This window comes from Dunckerocampus dactyliophorus, chromosome 11 (genome assembly GCF_027744805.1).
Source record: "Dunckerocampus dactyliophorus isolate RoL2022-P2 chromosome 11, RoL_Ddac_1.1, whole genome shotgun sequence".
Taxonomy (NCBI): domain Eukaryota; kingdom Metazoa; phylum Chordata; class Actinopteri; order Syngnathiformes; family Syngnathidae; genus Dunckerocampus; species Dunckerocampus dactyliophorus.
The window spans coordinates 16,846,343-16,873,258 of record NC_072829.1 but is presented as its reverse complement, the minus strand read 5'-3'; the positions used below and the strand labels follow the sequence as shown (position 1 = coordinate 16,873,258).

Below are 26,916 nucleotides of genomic sequence, written 5' to 3'. Positions count from 1 at the left end.
TTCCCTATTAGTGGGTGAACAATCCAACGCTTGGTGAATCCTGCTTCACGATAGGAAGAGCTGACATTGAAGGATCAAAAAGCGACGTCCTTATGAACGCTGGGCCGCCACAAGCCAGTTATCCCTGTCGACATGCAGTCTATATGCCTACAGAGCAGAGGAAGAACTGCAGGAATGAGCACTTCTCTGCTTTGACGGGCCACCTAGTGAGGACAACTCCTTTGTAGGCTCAATGTGGATTTTAGGGAAAATAGTTACGGAAAAAGATATTTCTGTTTGCCATAACCTTTGTTCTTTTTTCTGATAAATTGACATCATCAAGACTGAAATTGCACTTATAAAATGAGAGCATTAACAACAACAAATATAAGGGAAAATATTCCTGAGTGTAGACTAAAACCAGGTTATAAATAATAGGTCGCTGCCAGAATAGACTTTTACCTTGTTTCTGGTTGTAAATATGCATGATGCTTTATGGTAATGTACTGCAGCATGGATGGGGTACTGTCATGCCAGCTTTGTTTGACAGTGCAAACGTTGCACCACATTGTCTATCTTTTCGTCTGAAATGATCCCATATTTTTGACAGCTTCTGTCGTTTCCTTTGGGCCCTTTCCTCTCCTTCCCCCTCGACACCGTTTTCATTTGAGCCACCTCTCTCCTCTCTCCACAGAATGCGGCACCCAAATCACCGCTCCCATAATGTGGAAACAATTTTCGCGCATTTTAAGTTCGGGACACTCCATGCCGTCCGGATTTGATCAATTTTTATTTGTTACACTCATTAAAGGAATCAACAAAGCTTTTTTTCTCATTAAATTAATCGATTTAACTGGTGAATCGTTGCTTTTTGTTATTCAAAGAAGGCTGAAGAAGGGAGGTTAAGGAAAGGAGACCGGTACAAAGTATTTTCATGTCCTTCGTATGTCATCACAGCATTTTAAAACTGTTAACAACAAAATAGCCAAGTTCAATCTATGCAATCGGATGGCTGTTTTAAAATATACTGGGACATGTTGGGGATAGACGGGCGGCGCTAAATCATTAGCTGTTGCAATGTAAGAAAGACTTCTGGCACATTTTTTTAATAAGTACAAATGAACAGAAAGACTGAAAATACTCCATCAAGTCAAAAACATGGCACGCTCACTCACTCCACAGTACATTCATGCAAGTAATAAAGGCAAGTGAAACGAAAAGTCAGTTGATGCGATCGGGGAGAGTCCTTGAGTAAAACTGCAGTTTGTATGTGATTCAGCATGTTATGTAAAATTTTGAAAAATTATCACCATTTAGAAATTAGATTGCATGTTAGTGTGACTCCAGATCGATTATTTTTCACTTTCTTCATTGACATAACGTGTATGTGAATGGTCACAGTGAAATGCCTTGGTTATTGTTATATTCTGCTATTTAGACCAGCTCAGATTTCACAAAACCCTTCTAAAATATGCTCGTAAAGAGTTTCATTACAGAGCCATGCTACACCACCGTGGGAGAGTACTCTTCTCTGGGTGCACGAAGTAATGAATGTTATTGTCAGACACGCAACAAACTAGTCTGCACTAAAGTACACACACATTGAAGTAACGACACATGAAGCTGTGATGTTCATGTGTCATTCATCTTCTGGTTTATTGTTACAGCTTTGTGGAAAACTCTGTCTCCTCTCTTCCTTCTTCATTCCCTTTATCTCTGTCATTGGCTGCAGTAAATTGTAGGCCTGCGGTTCATCATCAACTCACCAAAGTCACATTACCAAACTCAACCCATCTGCACTTCCTCTGTTTGTCCTCGCGTCTGGGCTTCAATTTGGTTGTCACGCCTCAGATGTTGCATCAGATGATTAGTTATTTTTAATCACAAGACTTCAGTTCAGTTCTATTTTTTTACTGAAACATAGCACAAGCTTTTGTTCGCTTGTTTAGAATTTCCAAATCTAAGTAAATAAACAGAAAAGTCATGGTGATCCCTTAAAGGAGGGGGGGTCAAACTCGTTTTCACCTTGGGCCACATCGCAGTTATGGTTATCCTCAGAGGGCCAATTTTTATAATTCTATTTTAGAATTTTGTTAATTAATTATTACATAAATTTGTCATTAATAATGAATAAAAAAATAGTGATTTAAAATTGGATTTGACAACAAAAAAATCTAAGGTTTTCTGTCAATATTGACAACAAATACATTTAACAAGAAAGATTGTCTTTTTGATTAAAAAAAAATTAAGTTGTTTTTTTTTACTTTATTATTTTATTATTTATTGTAAATGTAACGGTAAATCTTTATTAAATTATTGTAAAAATATGTTTTAAATATAATTTTTTAATATTGTAAAAATATTTGTATATATGAAAATGTTTACTTATTTAAATATATTTATCTTAAGTAAAAAAATATTACATTACAGCATACAGCTTACAAATAAAAATACACTAATATAAATATAGTTTTACAAGAGTATAAAAGTAAAATAATGAAAAATAAAGCTTAAAAAAGGAAAGACAAAGTTAATATTAATAACAAAATTACAATATATATACCGATTATTTTTTTATATTAAAATAAATGTCCTTTTGACATGCATTGTTTCGCGGGCCACATAAAATGATGTGGCGGGCCAAATCCGGCCCCCAGGCCTTGAGTTTGACACCTGTGCCTTAAAGGAAAACTGCACTTTTTTGGGGAATTTTGCCCATCATCCACAATCCTTATGTTAGACATGAACACATATGTCGTTCTCTTTTCTGTGTGTTTTAAAGATACTGTATAAAAACAGCCAGCTCATTACCGCACGTTTGGGACATACTTATTCCTCCTATAAAGTCGTCTGAAAAAGTCTCCAAAAAGCACCAATAGCGCTCCATTTACATATAATGTGACGTGCATATTAACCAACCTACAGCAACATTGTCATTGTTATTATTATTATTATTAACATTGTTACACCGATCGTACTACGTTACTGGCGTATTGACACTTAGCCATACCACACCAGCTAGCTACTAGCCGGCTAGTGACTAGCTTCACCGCAGACTCGCCCGTAGCGCATCAGCGTCGCGCTCACACCTCAGACACGGTAAGACATAAGGCTACATATTCGGTATGCCGCCACTGCTGCTGAGTTTTTATTTGTGAGTTTGGAAACATTAACGCTAGGTGTTGGCGTTAGTTTCTACAACGTTGCTATGTGAAATCAATGCGCCGAGCAAGGAAGCCCCGGTAATGCTTAGAATGGTCGAAAAGTATTACGTTATCATGAATGTACCTGTTACTACATGCTTACAGCATGTACATAAAACATAAAACCTTGTTGAAGGTTTTTGGAGGTGTTTTAATAGCGGTCTTTGTGGACGACATACGTGTATCCCATTACATGCACTACTGAGCTGTTGCTTTTTATGTCTTTTTATATTTTTAAAACACACAGAAACAAGAAAGACGTGTTCGCGTCTCACATAAGGATTGTGGATGATGCAGTTTTTCTTTAAAGTACCAATAAAAAAAAGATGCCCTTGTTGATTCTTCAGTTGGCGCTTCACAGATAAACAGAAACAACAATACATGTCTGCATTTGGGAGCGATCGACATAAATAATTTTGGAAAACCAACATTCTGTCAAAATGTGAAATAATAGTAATCGTTAAAAAGGTTGCCAAGTAAGTAAGAAAACTGGAGAAAAGTGCAGTTGTGTAAAAGTGCACTGCATGGAAAAACATTATTTTGTAAGAGATACATTTTTTATGCTTCACCTGTATGCCATAGATTAGGGGTCCTTTCATGGGAAAACTCAAAATACTCAAGACAATTTCAACAAACTCCCTTTTTGACTCACATGACCACACAAACACCATCAACTGTATCAGTGGACTCATCCACAGCTCGGGAAATGCATTTTTTTTCTTCTATAACACAGCTGCGTAACAACATTAGATTTGGGGAAATTTGTCTGCTCTGACTGTACATTACACAGACAACATTACAGAGACAACAAAGCACATCACATACCACAACAGTAACAACATACAATCAACATGACCGTAACGACAACAGCAGAGACCAGACAACCAGCCAGTACTTCAGTACGTCTGGTTGCTGTGGAATCTGATAGCAGGATTCGCTTATTTCTTTCATTTTTGTTTACCTTCAAACATTGTTTCCATCACTTCAGTCATGCATTCTTTAATTATTTCTGCATTAGACAATTAGGGATGCTTCGATCAGGATTTTATGCTGCTGATCCTGAAACCGATTATTCATGAGTGAGCTGGACCAGTACTGATACTGATGCTGATCACATGGCATAACTGTAAATTTTACAATTTATTTCTATTGACTATATGATATGAAACTAAACAAACCGTAAACCACCTTCATTTAGACAAAAACATATTTTAATTACTTTTTTTAAAGAGCATATATCACTTGTGAAACTTCCAGAGGATGAGACGCCTTCTGTGAGAGTACATCGTCTGTGTGGACCTCAAGTCTGTGAAATGTTTCCTTGCAGGTAGCGGGGCTCCAAATGAGAATCCGATGTCTTTCACTGCTGAGAATGGCTGGTCATCTAGTCCGATGAATTCAATTATTTTTCAGGTTATTTGCTTAGCCTTCTGACTGTTAGGCAAATACGGGGGAGTGATGACTGTTAGCTGCCGTTTGACTGACTGTTGCTGCACCATGTGCCTTGAAAACTCCCCATACTCCTTTAAGTGTTTGTCCTTCAAATGCCGTATTAAATGAAAGCAACATGCTATTTTTCGTGGCATGTGTTGCAGGATTCAAACTTTCATCACTCTCACAAATGCCAAGTCATTTCCACTCGGAAGACATATTTGTTTTGGTTTGCAGCCGCACACCTGTGCGGTGTGAACGAAAGGGGTAGGGGGACACTAACCAAGACGTTAGAGCAGGACACTACACTGAACAAAGGGATTGCTTTAGGCTTTTTTGTGACCTGCATTGAAAGGCATATGCCAATCACGTGCTTTTCCACGAAAATCGTCCGTTAGTAATTGGTGGCCTATCAACTGATCAGAGCATCGCTACTGAGAATGTCTTGTTGGGCGTATTCAAAATGTACGCCATTCTAAGTCGCTACGGTTCTAAGATGCTCTCTGTTGTTGTGTCATAAATCTAACAAGAATATTATTGCAACAGCTTGATGTGACGCTTTCAGTGCGTTCAGTTTGGTTGTTCTTCGGAATACTGAAATGTCTTTTTAAAAATCCTGTGCTTTGTCTCAAAATGCCGTTTGAATGGACATCTCCACCACCAGAAGAGTCTGCCTCACGCATGGGAGACTTAATGGAGGTTAAAGTTTAAAAAAAATCAATAGACCAAAAGTGACGTTTTCCTTTCTCAGTCTAGCGACGCACGACTTCGACTTACTCGACGTATTCTTTGCCGTGTGCACGTAACTCATCCTCTTTTTCTTTATGTACAGAATTCATTATTTATGGGAGTGCGTTATTAATCATATAACATCGTAGCACAGATCATTATAAAACAAGGACCGCCTGTATTGTCTAGCTTGTGTCTGTAATACTGATTGCTACTAATGCAATCAAACCCTTATTAGCTTTGCTGAGTTCTGCTGGTGTTCTGGTACTAGCAATAGTGTGGTTCTATGTGGTAAAAGGACTTTAATGTCACTTGATTCAATCTTGCCTTTTTCAATGATGATTAAATAATTAGTTTTAATAATGAAGCTTATTTTTCTTAATAAGCAGTCCCATTGAGCCCGGCAGTGGCTCGTTAATAAGCAGTGTATGGCCATGCTGCTGCGAGTCTGGTGACACTGGTTTCATTGAGGAATTAAGGAGAATTAGACTGGATTTGTGTTACGTCATGCAGGAAGGGGCCTTCAGAACAAGTTACACCCCTGCAGCTCTTGTTTGTTTGCACACTTCGACATCTGAACAACTCCAACCTCGGCGCACGCCATATTGTCTCCAATCTGTTTGGAAGAAATATGTATTAGTGTGTGTATGTGAGTAATTGTTATTTGACCTGCCTAATAAAGGCAGGCCTTTATGTGCTAATCCATTGTTATGTAAGATTGCTGGCTCAAACACAAACAAGAGCCGTTGTGTTCCAGTTAAATTATTCTATGTTGACACTGTTTAATTCTCTCAAAGCATTTAAGAGAGTCATCTTAAAAAACATGAAAGAGTCAGATGACATTTGCCTGGCAAAATGATGCAATTAAAGCCTCGCTGTGGCATTTGCGGTTTTTGCATTTTATTAGCATTGCACTAGTGAACATGTTCACGTTGCTAGAATGACGTTTTCTTATACATGATGGAAACCAAAGGTGGTGTTACAGTTTCTGAGATGGTTGAATACAACCAGTAAATTCTTCAAACATATTTACAAGGTTTTCCACACCCTTCCTGTGTCTTCAGTTGTGTTCCACTGCTTGTTGAAGTCTCTGTTAAAATATTTCTTAAAGGAGTTTAAAAAGGTGTGAACATTTCATCATTTTTATAGGAACTGTAACGGAGACAGAATTAATGTTGAAGCGAGTTGATAACAAAGAGTTCACTTTTGGTCTCATGTGACCATACTGTATCGTTCATGAGTCAGCCGTTGATTGTCAAAATTCAAACGGGCATGTACATGTGTCTTCTTCAACCGGGGGATCTTGCGGGCACTGCGGGATCTCAATCCATTACAGCCAAGTGTGTTGATTTTTATTTATTTTTTTTGTGACTGTGCTCCCAACTCCCTTGACATCATTAGAAAGTTCCTCCCTTGCAATTGTGGGTAGGAATGGGTGATATAAATGATATAATTTTGGCCTACAATAGAGATTTTGACGCTATCGCACAATATTGCATGTTGTCTCTAGCTACCTCCTGCAAAATTGAAAATGGCAAGCTGCAACAATGTAGTCAATACAACGTAGTCAATGTAATGCGTCCCGACAAAGGCACACAGTCTGACGCTGTTTTTAAACTTTATTGCCAACCTACACGCCAGCAGCAGTGCTCCTAAAGCCACACACACGTTTCTCCGTCACTATCCACAGCAGCAACAACTACACTTCCTTATTATCCACCACATCGACGCTTGGCAAAGTGCATTCACAAACACCGGAATTCTGAAAACATACTACACAAGTAGTAGGTTGTTGTCATAAACATATAAAAAATAGGGATGTCCGATATTATCGTCCCAATACTTGCATAAAAATGTAATATCGGTCATTATTGGTATCTGGATTTGTCCCGATAATGCAAGCCAATAATAAACATAATGCTCTATGTAGGCCTTATGGGCTCCTGACCTCATCAAACCACCTCTCAAGCTTGTAAACAAGCATGGGTGGCTAGTAGCAAGCTAGCTCGCTCCTTCCATTCCATCCATCCATCCATTTTTTTATGCCGCTTATCCTCACTATGAAGAATGTTACAATTCCCGGAAGTAAGTACAGGTGAAATCTGACACTGTGTGTGTGCTTGATTAGGAGAGTCCGTGGGGACGTCTGTGAAAATGCTGCTTTTTCATATGATATCGGATGTATTTTGATTCTTATAGATGTTTGTAAGGTAGATTACTTCTTCCTTTTCTATCTCGTGTCGGATTTATACGGAGTGTTGGACCATATTGACTCATACAACAGCTGTGAATGTTAAGTGAAACTAAGGCTTTCAAACTCATGGATTGGAGCTTCAGGACAAGATAAAAAGGATGTAGGATATAAATTCACTTTAATATCTATCTGCAGATGAAATTTCGTTAAAATCTGATGGTGCGAAATATGTTAATTTGGGCCCGTAATTACTGTGTACTGTGAAACGAATACAGCAGCATACAGAGTGCGCGGCATACATGAAAATTCTGATACTTGATTTGCTTCCCTGGACTTTTTGATGGTCAAAAAAAATGTAAATGGCTACTCTGTTGACTTTTAAAGCAAATGTCACAGACTAAGCCTAACGGCAAGTATTTCTCAGGTGTTTTACAATGTTGTACAATGTTGTTTACGGCCATGTTCATCAGCTAATTGCTGATGCTGTCTCCATTAGCTTCACAACAGATATGTGTTAATTCATATATCATGTTACACATACCGGTATCGGAATCGGCTGATATCGGTTTTGGAAATTGAGAGTTGAGACAATATCGGATATCACCAAAAAAGCCAATATCGGACATCCCTGCTGAACATGATTAAATTCACTGCCTCCTGCACTGTGTTGCACTTTTTACTGTCAATGGCGTGGCACTATTGGAATGAAACTTTTAAACTTGACATATTTTGCAGATAGTACTTAACTTTTCTTGCAAACTCAGGGTTTCGGAGCAACACATCCTCGATGCCAAGACCATCGTTCTCGCCTCCATTGTTGTGCTTTGCTAGTGTGTCTCGTTATGACTGATACATTCAACGTGGTCTGGTATTTGGACAGCGACCACCCTTAATGAAGGCCACTAGGTCTGAGTAGGTACTGTGTGGTGGAAAAGAAGCATACACACATATTGCAGCCATGTCAGTGCAATGGTGCCTTGTTTAATTTGTGTGGTTAAGAGAAATTCCCATTCCTTTGTGTCGTTTCCATTCCATTGTGATGAGAATTGGTATATTCGGTGGTCTCCAAATGTCAGTTGTCAACTTCATCAAGCATGAATTAGATGTATTAGTTCAAATCGCCTGAGTAAGAAATACGTTTGCTTTGGGCTTTTTTGTCTTTGGTTAGAAACCACACTGGTGATTTACGCTGGAAGCCCTCTTCTGTTTACTGTAAGTCTTGTTTTCCGTCTTCTGACCTCTTCCTTATATTCACCAGTTTATCTAACTGCTTTTTCTTTCTCTCTTTGTTGCTCTTTCCCACAACCCTATCCGTGACCTCTTTCCTTCTCCCATATTTGTCCCCACTGTTTTCTCACTTTCTTTCACTCACCCTTTTCTCCTCATTCATGCCTTGACTCCTCATCACTGCTCTCTGTCTTTTCTTGTCCACCCTTCTTCCTTCTCGTCGTCCCCCGTCTTTCTCATAGATGAAGCGGAGGATGTCGCCTTGGGGAGCCGGTTTTGGAAGTGGGCGAAGGTCAGTCTTTTAGACCCCCAAACCGCAGAACACTTTTCTCAGAGAAAATAAGGCTATGATAACAAGTGGATTGTCCCAGGAACTTTACAAGGTCTGAAAGGACTAGTTTGACATTGGTGCCACTTCCCTTTCTAAGACTTAAATGAGAAAGAATACATCGATTGCATCCATTGCACATTATATTGTCTGTAATGGATAATCAGGACATATTGTTTACCAGCTTTTACATGCAACATAAAATAACTGGAAAAAAGACTTAAGGTGTTACATTAGACACGGTTTTTAACTGGCGTGGTATTTTGGAACTTTAGGCTGCATTCACAATTTAAAATACATACTTGGTACTTACACCTTGGTGCACTTTGCGTAGCATATTTGTGTCATGGGACCACAAGCTGTAAAGCAGTAAAGAACATACACTGTTAAACATGTAGCATCTACAGTAACCTGTTGGCAGTAAATGGCAAGTGAGTTGCTGTCGTATATTCTACAGTAGGGTTACTGTAGATCACGTATAAGGTCATCTTAATAAGTACTGTATTATTATTGACAGATATAGAAACAGTACTCTAACTCTCCTTATAGTAACATAGTGCTGTACTGTTTTTTTACCATATCATTACTGCTAATATAAGACCACTGTAATTAGAATTATTGCATTGATTTCTAATACTGTGAATCTAAAACTGGAATAATTGCCTTCTGTAAAATCAAGACACATTTACTCACAAAAAAAATGCATTTATTCTTGTTAATGCCAAAGATTACAAATGAAACACAACAATTGTGTCTTCTGGGCTGAATCTGATCTGATCTGCCATCATTGTACATTTTCAATAAGTTTTCTTTTGACAATCCTTCAGGTATAGAAAGTTTTTCATTTGGAATTTCAAGCTTCGATAATTTTTCATAAAGCCTACTAAACATTCAGGACATAACATTGTGCCTACTTCTTGGAAGTCTTCTATCAGAGTGGATACTAAGGACACATGTAAAATACTCTTTGTTTGTAAAAAAGAGCCAAATAAGTAAGAAAAACAGTGCCCTGCGATTGACTGGTGACCAATATGTAGGTTATTTTTACATTCCATTCTATGTACAGCTTCTAAAATATACTTTTAAAGAGCACCACTGTCACACATGCAGAGGTAGAAAGCAGAGCAGAGACACAGCACTTCCAACACATTTTCTCTGATATATTTGTCTGCACCAGAGTTGAATTGCAACCCATCTCTCAAGCGGTCTCGGTCCGCTGATGTAATGTACAGTATGTACCCTCAATGGACTCAAAAACATGGACACAAACACTGAAAAAGGGCCAATATCAAAGTGTGAAAACCATCACACACAACTAGCTCACTAGAATGTATGCATGGAATGTAGGAACAAGCAGAAGTGACAATGAACAAACTGAAGGTTCAGGACAGTAACCTTAAGGCTTTGTTGTGTTTCACATCATCTTTGTAGCGTGAAAGTCTTACAAGTCTACATTACATCGCCACAAATAGTCCTTGGCATTGTGTCCTGACCAATTTGAGAGATATTCATATTAAGTACCCATCACCGAGAAGAACAGAATAACATAAGTCCTTGGCCAAGTACCGCACCCTTTCAGTTAGGGGTGTCCCGATACAGCTTTTTCAGTTCCAATAGGATACATTATGACGATTGCAACCATGAATTTCGTCCGATACCGATATCGATCTGAAATCAGCACAAATCATACATCATACTTTTATGAGTTATTTTAACAGTCAGCAATAGGCATGGGCCGGTATGAGATTCTGACAATATCATAACCTTGGGCAAAAATATCACGGTTCACGATATTATAATACAGCTCTAAAATGTGTTATTTTGAAATATTTTCATTGAAAAGAGAAAAAAAGAAAACCATATAATCTAACACAATGAAAGTGTAACACATGTATTTAGAAATAAATAACACAAATTCAAAAAAAAATAAATAATAAATAAATAAAATGCAGTTCTCAGTGTAGTTTACTGTGGCTAATCCTGCAACTCAAGTCACAACACAATAAATATATTTTTTTAGGGATACTACGATCAGGGTTTTATGCTGCCGATACCAATCCTATAGATTAAGTGTAAATATTTAAATTTACTATTGGCTATATCATGGGTCCCCAACGTTTTTTCTTGTGAGTGCTACTTTTTTTTTTTCCTTATTTCAACCCAAACAAACTGAATATGCTTTTTTCTTTACCAGTACATGAACAAAATGCTGGTATCCACAACTCATATTTTGTATTTCAGAATGCATTTCTTTCTACTGTTGTCACATTATTAACTGAAAATCTAAATGAAAAGCAGGCTTTCAGGAGCCTCGTGTGGTCGTGGGGGACTGTCTGGTGCCCGTGGGCACCACGTTGGTGACCCCTGGGCTATATGATTTGAAAGAGGAACCATAAAATTTTGACAAAAACATATTTGACTTACTTTTACAAAATCACTGGTGAAACTTGGAGGATCAGACTCCTTCTTTAAGAATTTCGGACGAAAGCACACAGCACACAAACTCTGATTCCTCCGCCAACCGCCGGCCACCTATCAGCCCAATGTCTCTCTGAAGTGATAAAACACTCAAAACCAATTCTAATTTAGTCTGCCGTAGGTAATAAATAAAATGGGAGAGGCTATTTTTGATAAGGGTAGTGACGCCCCTCATCTCATGCAGAATGTTAAGGATGTTTATGCTGTAGAAAGGCCATCAGGTTGCTGATCAACTCTCCAGAAGGTTCCATTTGTCTTAATTATACAATATAAACACCGATGACAAGAAGCTCTTAGGCTGCTTCCTTAATGGAAAAGCATGGAAAATATGACTCACTCGTCAATTGAGAACATGTTCCGAACAACAGAATAAGAACAAGTTTTCTTACATCACAGTATTTTTCCATACTGTACAGTAATCCCTCGGCACTTTGAATTTCGCTGCTTCCCTCTCATGGTTTTTCAAAACTGTATTAATATAAATAAAACATGCTGTTTGGTGGTCGAATACGTCCTATTATTAGTCAATAAACCCTGTATGCATCTTAAGGGAAAAGTGCACTTTTTTGGAACTTTGCCCATCATCCACAATCCTTATATGAGACATGAACACTTTCTTTCTCTTTTCTGTGTGTTCTAAAGATCTGAAAACATATCAAAAGAGACAGCACGTAATGGAACACACCTATGCCGCCTACAACGCCCGCTATTAAATATATAAATGCTCTGACCATGTAGTAACAGGTACCTTTATAATATCATGTAATACTTACAGTATTTTGCCGTATTTTGGTCCTTTTAAGCGTTATCGGAACTTCCGTCCTGAGCCAATTGATTTCACATCGCAACATAGAAACAAACACCTAACTTTTCCAAACTCAAAAACAAAAACACAGCAGCTGTAGCTGTGGCTGTAGTTCAATTGGCGTAACAATGTTAATAATAATAATAATAATAACAATGTTGCTGTAGCTTCGTTAATATGCACGCCGCATTATATTTAAATGGAGAGCATTGATGTTTTTTCAGAAGGCTTTATAGGCGGAATAAGCGTTTCCCATTACGTGCATTCTTACTGTGTCTTTTTAGCTGTTTTTATGTCTTTAGAACGCACAGAAAAGAGAAAGATGTATGTGTTCATGTCTCACATAAGGATTGTGTCAGTCTGTCAGTTTTACAGGCTGACGGCATCCGACACATTCGCTCTGTCACATATGGGGAGGATTCTCTTCTGCTTTTATGAATACTAATCTAAAAAATGTTGGCATAGAAAAATTTAGTAATGTAGACATTGAAAACCGTATTTTTTTTTAGTTTATTGAAATGAAATTAGCATGGATTTCATATTATCTTATCCTTCCACATTGCTTCCATCAAAGAAAATACACAATGACAAATAACACCACAAAAAAAAAAACATCTATGTATATTGTTGGCCTACATTTATAGTTATACATTTACAGTTACATATTCATTTTCAGTTGCATTAAAAAAGTCTTCTGGATATAATTATTAGATATGGACATCTTCTCTCTAATAGTAAAAGTTAATTTCTCCATTTCAATGATCTGTTTCAGGGTTCAGGTCCATAATTTTATATTAGGTGCTAATGTCTCTTCAGGTCCTCTCCAGGTCCTCGTTCTGCGTTTTATTGCTGTGAAAACCAGATTATGAGTAATGTCTCAGCTTGCTTCTAAAGTTCCCATAAGATCCAAGAGAAGCAGGATTTAGGCTATAATGAGAATGAACTTAAAATGTAGCAGATGAATGCACTGTACTGTACAGAGAACAGTTAACCGGTGCAAAACATCCCGTTGACCCTCAATAGAGTTCAATGATTAACAAGAAAGTGGAGATAATTGTTGTGTTTCCCAGTTTCTGTTTGAGCTACACGGACATCAGCAGCAGCAGGAGTGATTGTCGGAGCTTAGGTGCTCAGTAGTAGCTCAGTCAGAAGCAATTTGATTACGGTGTAACACCACGCTTGGATTGTGGTAAAAATAGAACTTCCTTACGGTAGTTAAAAAAAGGGGGTGTTAAAGAAGGCACACAAGTATAGATTCGGCCTCAGGAGAGAGCAAAATGCTTATGCAATGTTTATTCAATGATCCTTTAGTCTAGACAGACTAGAACGAACCAAATAAACAGATGACTATACTAGAATGAAGGATGCTTATTGATGTCTCTCTTGCAGCAGTGACGCTGCCGCCATGGCATCAGGACCTCCAGATGTGATGGCCAACCAGGAGTCTGCTGAGGTTGTGGAAGAGTGCTCAGGTACTGCCCTTCGCCCTGCTTTGATTTTATCTACAGTGCACATTTTCCATCTCCAAACAATAAAACGTCAGCCAGTGACGTGCGGTGAGGTTCATGGCTGCTGAGGATATTGACACTTGTAAATCTTGAAAACAGGGTCGGGTACGAGAACTCCGCAACCTCATGTCATCATTCATTTTAGGACGTCCATGTATGGCAGTGTGCTGTAATCAGGGACTGCTGGCAAATATCATTTCCTTGAAGATGGCCGCAAGAAGATGTAAGAAATGTGTATCCATGAAAAAGTCTCCCTTTTCGACTATTTATGTAACGTATACTGTAATACAGGTTGTTTTTAGGGCTGTCAAAAATAACAGGGGCTAATGGTGGTAACTAAATTATTTCATTGATTACATTAAAGGTTTTAATGATATGATAACTTATGTTAATGTTATGATAACTTTATTCTGACCTGAACACATCAATAGCTGTGCAATTGCAACACCATATCGGAGACCAAGTGTGTGTGTGTGTGTGTGTGTGTGCGGGGGGTAAGTCACTGTTGATATAATCCACTGCTGATGGGGATGTCATACAACTTCACGTCAAAAAAATCCGAACTATCCCTTTAACCGACACTGGATTGCTTTTAGCATGCACAAAATGTATCAAAGTGGCTCCCACATCCTTACATTTTTCTGTATGTGGCCCCTGTTGGAAAAACTTTGACCACCCCCTGAAATAGACCATATGGAGCTTGCTCTAATTCTCTGTTATTTAGTTCTGTAGCACTGGAGAACATCCAATAGACGTTCATCCATTCACGCCATTTTTTTAAGTTTCTTTCCTCTTTTCGTATTAGTGACCACATTTTCTTTCCACCAAGTTTCAGTGTTGACAGCCTTTTTCTTTCTTTTCCCTCCCCGTCAAAGGTCACCATTTTCCCTTTCTGTGTGCTGTGGTCAGTCCCCGCTACAATTAAAATTCCCATCACACCAAACTATAAGATGTATGTCTGCAACTAATAGTTCATAAAGTGCTGCCTCAGACTGACCTTTCATTGTAGCGTGGCGTTTGTCAACTATCCCTGTAGCCTCTAGGTCCACTCTACCTGAAACAGCACAATAATAAGTGCCTGATGGCGTTTCCATCTGACTTTTCAGAAAGGCTCTGAAGCCTCATCAGAAGCATGCTGGACGCACCTCAAATACAGTAAATGCAGCTAAAGCTTTGTGCTGTCTGACAAAGGAGATTAGCAATTAGTTGCCAGTACACAAAAAATATACCTTCATGTTTGGCATCGAGGCAACCCATTAAAGTTATTTTCACTGTTTCAAATATAAGTTCTGATATTCTCATGTGTAACAAATTGCTGAATTTGCACATTTCCTGATGAAATACAGGGCAGAATCCTCAGAAGAGACTGGCTCGAGTGTCTCTTCACGCCTTGGTGTGCAAGCCCTGCCTACCATTCTGAGTGCACTCAATGAGCGCCTGCCAGTTTGTGTTTGTCAGCATGTCGCCAATAATATAATGTTGCAGAAACATTTCATATACACCATGACTCTCTACAGCCTGTGTAATGTCTTTAATGTAAGTATGACATCATTATTCTTGCCCGTCAGACAATGAAATACGTAGAAATGCCATAAGGGAGGCACTTGCAGCACAGAAGTACTGAAGGGGTATGGGCGAGCTTGAGCTGGAAGGTGCCTGTCACTGCCGTCCTTCCATAGAAAGGAAAATCCAGCGATTAAAAAATAAATAAATAAAAATAAATAAATTTAACAGAAGCAGCAGCAACAAGTCAAATGCAATTTATTTTTATGCTCTGCCAATTGAATTAATTTGACTGCCAAGATGGAGGATGATACAGTGGTCTTTCATTTATTGTGGTTAATTGGTTCCAAACCCAATCGCAATATGTAAATTTCCACGAAGTACGATACCACATTGCACAACACTAATGTGGAGGCTATCGGATCACTGCAGGGACATAACAGACAGCCGCCGCTCATAGCAAGTAGCAAGCCACCGCCCTAGCTAGCTAACATTCTATTTATTTGTTTTAAACTTAAAGTGTTTCAAATGGAGTGGGGAAGATGGATAAAGTAAGAAGCCAAAAATGTACCACTTCCACACAGAATAGGAGTACAACTTTTTTTCACTCTATCATTTCGGACATGGATGACTGACTACATGCGGTGTAAAAGTAATGTAATGTAAGGTAAGGTAATCAGCGTAACATTAGTGATGCCTAGTGACCAGAACACTACATATGACATACTGTATGATTTCAATATTTTTTTGACTAATAATGGGCCAAAGTCAACCACAAAACAGTGATCATTTATTAGTGAATTAATTTTTTTTAGAGCGTGACAGAGGGTGGGAGCGATGTACGAACCGCGATGTAGTGAGGGACAACCATATATCCAAGCTCACCAGGAGGTGATCAGACCTTTACAACAAAGTGTTGGAACCTTTCCTGGAGAAGGATAGGGTGCATGTTCTTCATATGCCGATAAAAGATAAGAACACAAATGTTTGTGAGTTAATAAAAAATAAATGCATGGGACATCAGCATTCACCAAAGTCAAGTATTCTCTCCTTTATTTTGTTTTCCTCTTAGTGAGCAACCTGTATCAACATGAACAACCTCCAAAGGAGGCAGTGCAATACCCTCATACGCACTGATCACCTCAAAAGTTTCCCTCCCTCCCTAAGATAAGCTGTCTCTACCAGGGAAGTGACTTGTATTACGACTTTTATTGATAATTTACCTACATTCTTAATAAATGATGACCTAGATACATTGTTTTACATATCATCTGCTTATAAAGAAACAATTGCAGTCATGAAATATTTGAGTCTAAAGACAAACACCCTCCTCTTCGCATCATTCTCCTTAAAACGTAACTCCTGACAGGTAATTGCTCGTACACATGATAGCTGCAAATGTGAAGCGCAGCTACGAGGGCCCAAAATCCTGCTGTTCCGTGTTTTTTCTGGCCATGCTTGTGCTCTCACAGTGTGTTAAGGCAGACAAAGCACCAGCGGGCATTTCCCTCTGCATGAGTACACTGCTGACTGAAAGCACTTTGCCAATGTTTAAGGAGTTATGAAAGAGTTGTTGAGTTTTCCGCTGCAGTACTAATGGAGCTGTAGTCACTTGGGTAAATCTTTGCGAGCGTGTGTGTTTATCTGAGTGGTTTTGCTTCTAGCAGGGCTTTTAAAGCCAGCAGGAGCATTCTGTGAACTGCCCTTCATACAGTATGTTGGTGTGTGAAGATGCTAATTGTCTCATTAGAGTAGCACTGTAGTGTTTGTTTGAATGAGTCAGTAGAGCAGGGGTGGTTTTAGCCTGTGTAAAAAATAAAAATAAAAAAAAATTTGAAACATCAAAATGGCTCCCGCCTCCTTTGATTGCTCAGTATGCAGTCCTTGGTGGAAAATCTTTGGACACCCCTGCAGGAGATGAACACCAAGAAAGCACAAATCTGTAATCATATTTCAGTCATGCTTCTCTCATTTGTCCCTTCAGGAAAGAAGAAGTCCAAGTTCCAGACATTTAAAAACTTCTTTGCCAGGAAGAAGAAAAAGGAGGCGCCCTCTTCGGGGGATCATACAGAGCTTAAAGGCAGCCAGTCAAGCGACAATATCAGTAAAACATCCGAAAACAATGCACTCTGTCGCTCAGAGAAGGAGAGAGGCTCTGGGTAAGATTGCACTCACTCACACCAAAAGTTGAAAAACATCAGTCTAATAGCAATACAGTTACAGTTTTGAGTCATACGATTTGATTTGTATTCTTAATTTCACTCAGATTATTAATAAAGTCTATTTGTCTAGGAGCAGTGTGACTCATTTACCAACAAATGAGTTTTTACATCTGGCAAACACTTTTTCTAGAAGACTCAGTGGCTCAAGAAGGTCACAACATACAGTATATATGTATTTTTGTAACTTGTAATGTTACATCATTTCATAGCGTAGTGAACAGCTTGTCCAAGTGTTTTGGAGTTGTTGGCTTGTGTATTCGCGTAATTAATTAAACCAATTAATTTGCTTGTGACCAAGTTTCACTTCAGTTTCCACGTGATGTGATTGTTGCCAGCTGTTGCCAAGTGGTTGTCGCTTGTTATTCAGTGGAGTGTAAACGGTTTATACTGGGGGTGTTCACAAAATACCCACCTCACGAGAAGAGTCACGAGATTGGGTCCACAAGAACAAAGACGAGATTTTAACATTAATTTTAAGAAAAGTACAATGAAAAAATATGACTGGACAATCAGACTTTTTTTTTTTTAACCGAGTCACAATGCAGGTGCGTTTTGAAAAGCTGTTTTTCCCACAAATTGACAATCAAAGATATTATTGTCAACATTTTTTGAGACCAAATAAACCACTGTTACGATAATATACTGTATCATAATAATAATAATAATAATAATACATCTCACTGTTTTTCGCAGATTTTCTTGTCTTTGTCTATTTGCGTCAGGGCTGTCCTTTGCTAATTATAAAAAAAACATAACAATTTATGACATGCCTTGACATATATGGTTAACATGGCATGGCACATGTATTTTTACCAATGCCACAAATAGTGGGTTGTTAGTCAAGTTGACGTACACCTGTTCAAGGAAAGTACGCTAATTTCCGGTGTATTAGCTGCTACTTCTTTCTTAAACTTTGACCCCTGAGGCTTATACAGTGGTGCAGCTAATTTATGGCCAAATCGCAGAAGGTCATTACTCAATATAACAGTCTGACTCACGGTGTCATCTTAGAAAGAATGCTAAAATCATCACGCAGCAACTTGACACTCAGAAGTAGGTAAGAAATCTTCAATACAAGTACCAATACACGAGTTTAGAATAAAAGACAACAGCTATTTTAACGGTTTTCCATCATGCATTTCTGCTTGGCAACGCATTTCATTGGCCATGGCTGCCGGTGCCTGCAGTTATTCATGCAGCTGCCTTTGTTCACCAGAGGGAGCCTCCCTCTGGTGGACAGAGGGAGCCAGAGGGAGCGTCGATATAAAGTTGTATGGTATAGTTCTGGTCCATCAAGTAGTCTGTCTCCCGTGTCCATTGCCCTTACTATCACTCCTTCTTCTCCAGTGTCCTTCCTGATTTCAGTGATGAAAAGTGTAAAAAAAAAAAAAGGAAAATATGTCACACATGAACACATGAAATATTGCCTTAAACGTTATTTTTTCACCGCAAGAATAATGTGTTTTGGTGACATTAGCACTTTAAACTTACTTTGAAATTCATCACAAGCCGATTCTCGAATAACATGATATGTAGAAGATTTGTTAACAGAACTTGTAAGTTACCTACAATATTTTTCCACTTCGGATCTACCTCGAAAGTTTTTAGCAGGCTCAAAACATTCAGGCCAGTTACAAGAATGGGCCCTAATATTTGGAATGGGAATATCAAACTATGACGCTAAACTATTGAATTGAATCAAACGCTGCACCCCTGTTCATAATATAGCTCATCGTTAATGAATTAATTTATTTATAGAATATGCCAATGGCCAATAAAAAACCTTAGATAAACAAATTCTGTGATTTATGTGACGAAGGGGATTTAAGTGTCCATCTCCTGATCCCCCTCGTCTTGTAGCTTCCTGTTTTTGTTTTAAGTAGTAGAGCACATCTTCCTGTGACCAGTCCTGATTTCCTTTCTTTTTAGAAGTGTTGCTGCCACTTCTTGCTTTGGCTCCATCCTGGTTTTCACAGGATGGCTGTTATCCCACTTCTAAACAAACACTACAAACATATGCAAGTGGAAGAGAAAAGACAAATAATGACACAATGGCTTGTCTGCTTTGGTGAAATGGTGACTCTGTGCTTTTGTTTCTTCTGCATCTTCCTGCTTTCCAAAGGTCAAAGATCAGTCTGGGTAGCAAGGCCTTGTCACATGACTCCGTCTTCGTCTCAGATTCATCGGAGGCTAACGAGGCTCTGGGGGCATCTCAGGACAGCATTCATGGAAAAGTCAAATCTCTTCAGGTATTAATATACTTGAAAACAAGCCACTAGCTCTCTGAAAACCAATCCAAAACAACAGGGAACTTGGGAATTTGCAAGCGACTTTACAAAAAAACAAGCCCAAAGTTGCTTATACACTTGTCCCTCGAGGTTAATTGGTTCCAGACTCGACTGTGATAAGTGCATTTCTGCAAATTACGATTCCTTATTTATAAAAAAGTTAGAACATAGAAAACGTGTTTTGACCTTTGAAATTGTTAACATTATTAGAGCCCTCTCGATATGAAATAACACCCCTATAGTCACCTGTACACTCGTATTACCCAATGTAGTAGACATAATGAGAGAAAATAAGACATAATATACTTGTAGAAGCACACATTAGCATTGGGAGACTTCCTTGTTGTTTCTTTTTTTACTTCCAGGACTTTTTGCGGTGGCTAATGTAGCATTACCACTAGTGACCAATGTAGAATACTGCATATCAATGTGTCCTTCAAGGCATTTTCTGAATGTCTGATATTTGTATTTTAGTCATTTAATCATTAGTCATGCTTGAAAATGCTTAATTCAGGCCTAAAATACATCAACTTTGCTTGCTTGAACTTTTTTTTACTAATCATTGGCTGTAGTCCACCACAAAACAGCAGGATTTATTAATTAATATCCATCCATGCACCCATTTTCTATGCCGCTTATCCTCATTATTCGAAATTCGAAACGCGATTTAGCGAGGGATGACAATAATAAGCGGACCTCGTAACATTGATGTATGCATGTGTGAGTTTATATTATGTCTTACTTACGTCTTATATGTCTTATTTTCTCCTATTATGTGTACTATATTGCATAATAGCGGTGAGTGTAAAGGTGTTATTTCATGTCTTTTAATAATGTTAAAAACTGTATTTAGAAGGTCGTAAACAGGTTTTCTATGCTCTAACTACGAAAACATTTCATTTCTAAATAAGGAATCCTACTTCATTGAAATTCACATATCACGGTGGGGTCTGGAAACGATTAACAGACCAACGCAGGATTACTGTATTTATCGTTGTGGGATAAGCCAGGGTGTCCTTCAGGTTACTGTGTTTCTACCTCAGTAGAGCGACAACCATAACACCAAAAGCTTGCTCAGATACATGAACTTTTATACGCAAGTTGTGTGTTTATGCTGCGGTAAGATGTTGATGTGCTAAGTGTGACTTACATTCCAGACAGGCAGAGCTAAAACTGGAGAAAAGTGTCCAAACAGAAAGAAAGTGTTAAATAGAGCAGACTGAAACCACAATGTGTGTCACAACAAGCGTCTACAAGAGGAAGACGTCAGACAGCCTGACCTCCAGTTAAACTGCTCCTCTGAGATGTCTGCACAATGAAACATCTTAAGGAGATTTGTCACCCAAGAAAACTTTCTTTTATTCTAAATGGAAAGTGAGAGCACAGTTGGAAAGAAAATAATGATGGAAAAACTATTTTATTATTCTGGATGAGTCCAGGGAGATTTTTTTTTTTTTTACTTAGTTCTCACTCTCAACTTGTCTGCCTGGATTCATAAAGAAGCAAATGCAGTGTCAACATGTCATCAATAAGCAACAACATAGATTAAGATTACACACATTGCCACACACACACCATGACCTTTCTCATTGTTTCCTGTTCCAGAAAGCCAAAAAGTTAACCCAAAACACATTTTATAGTTTTACAATGATAGTTTTACATGCATAAAACCATTCTAAATACATATACAGGAAATAAATGAAAGGGCATGAACATTTAACGTCACTTTTACCTTCATTGAAGACGTGATTGTTGACAAAGACGCGATGTGGCAACGAGATCAACCCGGACACCATCGTTGTGTTTTGCTACGAGTTATTTCTTTCTCGTGTTCTTTGTCAAAATGCTGGCACTTGCAACTTAATTTGGCTCCATTGTGGGTTATTTTGCAGCCGTGATCAAAAGAAAAGCAGAGAGAGACTTGTGGCGTAACTGTGTTAGCTAGCAAAGAACTACAGATGACATCATAGAAGGGCAAAAACGGCTATAATCGTAACAGGGTAACCCGAGGACCACCTGTACACATACAGTCGTCCCTCGTTTATAGTGGTTAATTGGTTCCAGACACAACCACGATAAATTAATTTCCATGATGCAGGATTCAATGTTAATAAATAGAATACTTTTGTAGTTAGAGCATAGAGCATATTAGGGCCCTGTAGACATGAAATAACACGCCTATAGTCACTTTTACATTCCTATTATTCATTGCTTACATCACATTGCACAACGCTTATGCTGCAGGGACTCGAGACGGACGCGAGCTAGCCAGTTACCCTCAAATGTATTTCCTCTAAACTTAAGAAGCCAAAAACTTACCACTTCCACACGGAATGGGTGGAGAACTTTTTTTTCAATCTATCATGTCGGACATGCCATGGCTGACCTCATGACTTAATGCAGTGTTCAGGTAATGTAATGTAAGGTAATGTCTCATCATTTTTTTGTGTTATTACTGCTGCCTCGTGACCAGAATACCAAATATCCCTTGTATTTCAATATGTGACCATAGTCTACCACGAAACAGCAATCATTTATTAAGTCATTTCTGAAAAAACATAGTATAGCGAGGGAGCGATAATCGAACCGCGATATTGCGAGGGACGACTGTGAACACTCTATACTGTAATTTACATACATAGTAAACAAATGTACAACACTTATATTTACAAACATTAGCACATGGCACTCGCAACCTTGACAGAACCAACATACCTTTGGCAATTTTCATCTTTTTTTATATACAATATTAACAGATATAATCTTATCTCAAGGCAGAATCAAATACTGTGTCACAGTGTGCGTGTTATTGCTGATAATATCACTGCACCAGTAAGTACAAGTACTTTTCTTTACACCTGAATAAATGAGTCCTGAGTTAACGTGAAGCAAACAGATAAGGTTTTAGTTTCTGTGATACTTACACACACACACACACACACACACACACAAAATTAAACATTTGCTCTCTCAGTTAGAGTGACTGTATGAGTAAGTCATTTTGCGTTGATCATACTAAGCACCAGTGAGATTTTCTTGTGTAAAAGGCAGTCTCAGTTTTATGTTATCTTTTATAAAACATTATTTTATATAACATATTGTAGTCCACAACCTATGCTTAAACAAATCATGGAAAACAATTTCATTCTTTTTTTTTTTATTCTGTTGGAACATCTGCACAGTCTGAAGAGATACAATACGAAAGCTCCATTGGAAGAAGCTGTTTTTGCTATTTAGTTTTATTTTTGTGACATGAGATTTCAACTCAGTTTGTCAACTACGACAAAAACTGAGGATACAGGTGGTCCTCGGGTTACGAATAAGTTCCGCTCCTCAACCGTGATGATTCCAGGCTAGTCTGGAAGGATGACCTGTCCATAACGATGGTCGCAACAGTGGCCAATATTTGTGGGCATGTCTCATCTCGCTGAGCTTTTTATGATGTTTATTTTCACTTTCATGGTAAGGCTTTTCTTTTTTTTGGCGCACTACAAAAAGTTGACTAATAAGTGATGTTATTCTTCCTCAGTGTCGGCGCAGGTACAGTACAAACTGTATTCTTCCGCCCTGCACAAGGCACACACTCCATTCTTGTGCTGCACGTCGGCATTTATTCTTCTATTCTATTCTTGCGCTTTAACTATTTCTCAAGAGAGTCTCACGTGGGACATTAAAAAATCAAGGAGGTCAGCTTTACTTAACAGTTTTAGTGCATTTTAGCTTCATTCTGAAATTTTACCAGAAAGCCACATATCCCCCCGACTTTTTTTGAGTAGTGTATATGCAGTATTTTTTGCTCGTAATATTTTGTAGCTTTTTGTGAGCAGTGTACATGTAATTGCATGGATTTACAGCTCCAGCTGAAGCAAGCCATCCGTCTGGGCTCTCCTCCGTCCTTGATGTGTGTCAAGAGGGCGGAGGATGGCGGAACCATGTCAGAAGATGATGGTCTACCCTGCAGCCCCCCCGAGTACACTTCACCTCACACAGCCCTGGTAAGACCATTGCTAATATCCCGCCTTCATCTCTAACCACCTTCACCTTTTTTTTTTTTTAACATTTGTTCTCTTGGAATCAGGCTCAGAGGAACAGCTCCATTAGCCTGGAAGTAACAGACAGCGATGAAGACCAGGTAAGTCCACACGCACACAGCGTTGACCTTCAACTGGAGGGTCTCCTAGTAGCAAAAACATTTGAGTGTGTGTGAATTGATGTTGCCTGCAACCAGCACACACTCTCTTTATCGGATGTTTGTGCTCAAAAAGAAGACGTTGAGCTACAACCACACAGACCTCCGCTATGTTAGCCACTAGCATGGAAACAGGAGTTCAGAATATACAGAGATGTGATCCGCCAACACTGATATTTGCCCATCCTTACTGTGATATTTTGCAACATACATAATAAACAGGATATTGAAATATAGTGTTGCTAGTACATCAAGGATAATACAAAGATTGACATCATATTAAAAAGTCAAAATTGTGTGCAGCTGCACCTAATATTGGGCATTATCATATGTAATTACCACAAATATTAGATAATAAGTAATTAATCCATTAAATAATAAATAATAATGTATCTTTGTTCATCTGTCTATGCCAGCGACGTATGGTTACAGGCAGAACAATTTTATGCTCTTCCACTAGATGGCAGACTTGTTGCTATTCATACAATATTTGTTATGTGCCTTGTCCCAAACAAGGTGGACTTTGAAACACGCCCTCATCATCACCCGTCCACTATTGCGTTTCACATATAGAATTAAAAGAGTATGTACCTTAAAGACTATGTACCTTTTTTTTTTTTTTTTTTTTTTTTTTTTTTTTTACCCCTGTCCTGTCCAGCCTTTAAAGCAGATAGAATTGTATACCTAAATGCCGTCAAGTGCTCAACAGATTTACTCTGCCAGAGAGAAGTGTGATATACACTTCCCCTGTCATACAAAATTTATTCGACCTTGATGCTTGTTATAAAGCAAATTTGGAGCGACCGGACCGGAGCAGGAGGGGACAGAGAAGAAGAGAAAAGGAAAAAGGGGGGGGGGGGGGGGCGAGAGGGGACAAAAACAAAAAAAAGAGAGACAAGAGACAAGGACAACAGCAGCAACAACAACAATTGTGACAGAACAACAGAAACATACAGAACGACATCAGCAAATAAATGTCCGTGACAACTATAAAGACGAACAAGGATAAAGGACAAATCAATATCAACAACCACAATGACAAAGCTGTCAATGACAATCAGACATAATAGCAGTCATGAAATGATGAACTATGACAGTGATCACAATGACAATACTGCATTGAAACAGTCGCACACAATAGCAGTCATGAAATGATGAATTATGATAGTGATCACCATGATAATACCGCATTGAAACAGTCACACATAACTGTAGTAATGAAATGATTATCCATGATAGTGAATAGAATCAAAGTTACTGTAATGCACATCATTGTAAAAAAAAAAAAAAAATACATATACACACATATATACATACATACACATACATACACATATATATATACATATATATATATATATACATATATATATATATATACACACACATACCGCACATACACACATATATATATATATAGTCATACTGCTGAAATCACCGTCGCTGTAATAAAACCAACAACATAATAACACCCTGGTTAACTCAGTGAGTAATGTGGGGAAGTACGTATGTACTGTGAGTGTGCATATGTACAGGTATCTCTGTATGTAAGGAAGACTTCATATATATATAAAGGTGCAGGAATGTGTGGGCGTGTGATTGTCACTGAGAGTGCATGAAAGGAAAGGGGCCGCCTTCCACCTCCCAGAGAGTCCCGCCCCAAATAGCAAGGCCGGGCCCCGGCCGCCAGAAGGCCACCAGGCCCATAGGGGCAGGCAGCACAAAGATCAGTGCCCCAAGAGCCAGCCCAGAGAGCCCCCCCCCCGGGAAGACCAGTAAGGGGCCGAAGAGAGGTAATCCCAGCCAAGGACAGGGCGCCAGCGGGCCGGAGGACTGCCAACCCCTGAGACCAGCGAGAGATCACACCCCACAAAGGCAGACGGGTACCGGGGGCCACAAACCGGCAGGCCCAGAGACGCCTCCACAGCCGGAAAGAAGCCCGCCCGCGCCGGAAGCGCCAATTCCCGCCCACCGCCACCCCCACCCCCAGGGAGCGGAGCCCGGCCCGCCCCGGGCCAACCCCCGCCCGACCCCCGACACAGGGCCGCCCCGCCAAGGGATGCAGGAGGCACACCCTCCACCCACCCGGCGGAGGCACGGGCGGCAGAGATGTATCGCCCAGCACCTGACCCCACGGAGCAAACCCCTGTATGCCCCCCCCCAAAATAAATAACTAAAATAAATAAATAAATAAAAATACACACACGCACGCACATACACACTCCTACGCACCCACACACACGCACATAAACACTCCTACGCACAAACACACCCCTATGCGCACGCTCATACACCCTCTTACTTACTCAAGCGCGCACACACACACACACACACACACACACACACACACACACACACACACACACACACACACAGTGGTCGACTGCCCGACACCCGGAAGCCCCACCCTATCCCCCGTTGGTAACCCAAGGAGCAGCGGAGCCGGGGACCCCGGGGTCCCAGACATACGACTCAGAACCCAGGGGCGGAGAGCGCAGACCGCCGGGGAGCAGGAAGACACCCGGCCACACCCCCCCAGCGGTAGGACGCCGCCAGCGAGGCAGACAGGGGAGTCAGCGAGGAGGAGAGCGGGAAACCGAGCAGGCAGGCGGGAAAACGGGCGAGCAGCCAGGCGAACCACCACACAGCGCCAACCGACACCCGCGGGCCAGCAAACCCCGAAGAGAGAGCGGGAGCACCACACCCCAAGCCGCAGGGAGGCCAAGCACCAGAGCCGAGAAGGCAAGACCAGCAGCCGACCAGCCGACGGCCCCCACAAACCACCAGAAGCCAGACCAGCCACATGCCACCAGAGCCGACAGCGCACCACCC

The 26,916-nt window shown here is 39.6% G+C and overlaps 1 protein-coding gene across 11 annotated transcripts in view; it reads left to right on the top strand.

Moving 5' to 3' along the window:
• The window catches only part of zgc:66433 (uncharacterized protein LOC321250 homolog), a 64,240-nt gene that overhangs the window by 24,904 nt on the left and 12,420 nt on the right, over window positions 1–26,916 (top strand). For 3 of the 11 annotated variants that reach the window (XM_054791342.1, XM_054791334.1, XM_054791339.1), the window contains 6 exons: window positions 9,006–9,055; window positions 13,764–13,846; window positions 17,370–17,544; window positions 19,730–19,856; window positions 23,750–23,890; window positions 23,974–24,027. In XM_054791342.1, the coding sequence (XP_054647317.1) occupies window positions 9,006–9,055; window positions 13,764–13,846; window positions 17,370–17,544; window positions 19,730–19,856; window positions 23,750–23,890; window positions 23,974–24,027 (630 nt within the window). Of the gene's footprint in view, window positions 1–8,704; window positions 8,749–9,005; window positions 9,056–13,763; window positions 13,847–17,369; window positions 17,545–19,729; window positions 19,857–23,749; window positions 23,891–23,973; window positions 24,028–26,916 lie in introns of all 11 variants that reach the window. The other 8 variants (XM_054791344.1, XM_054791335.1, XM_054791341.1 and 5 more) reach the window with 4 other exon arrangements.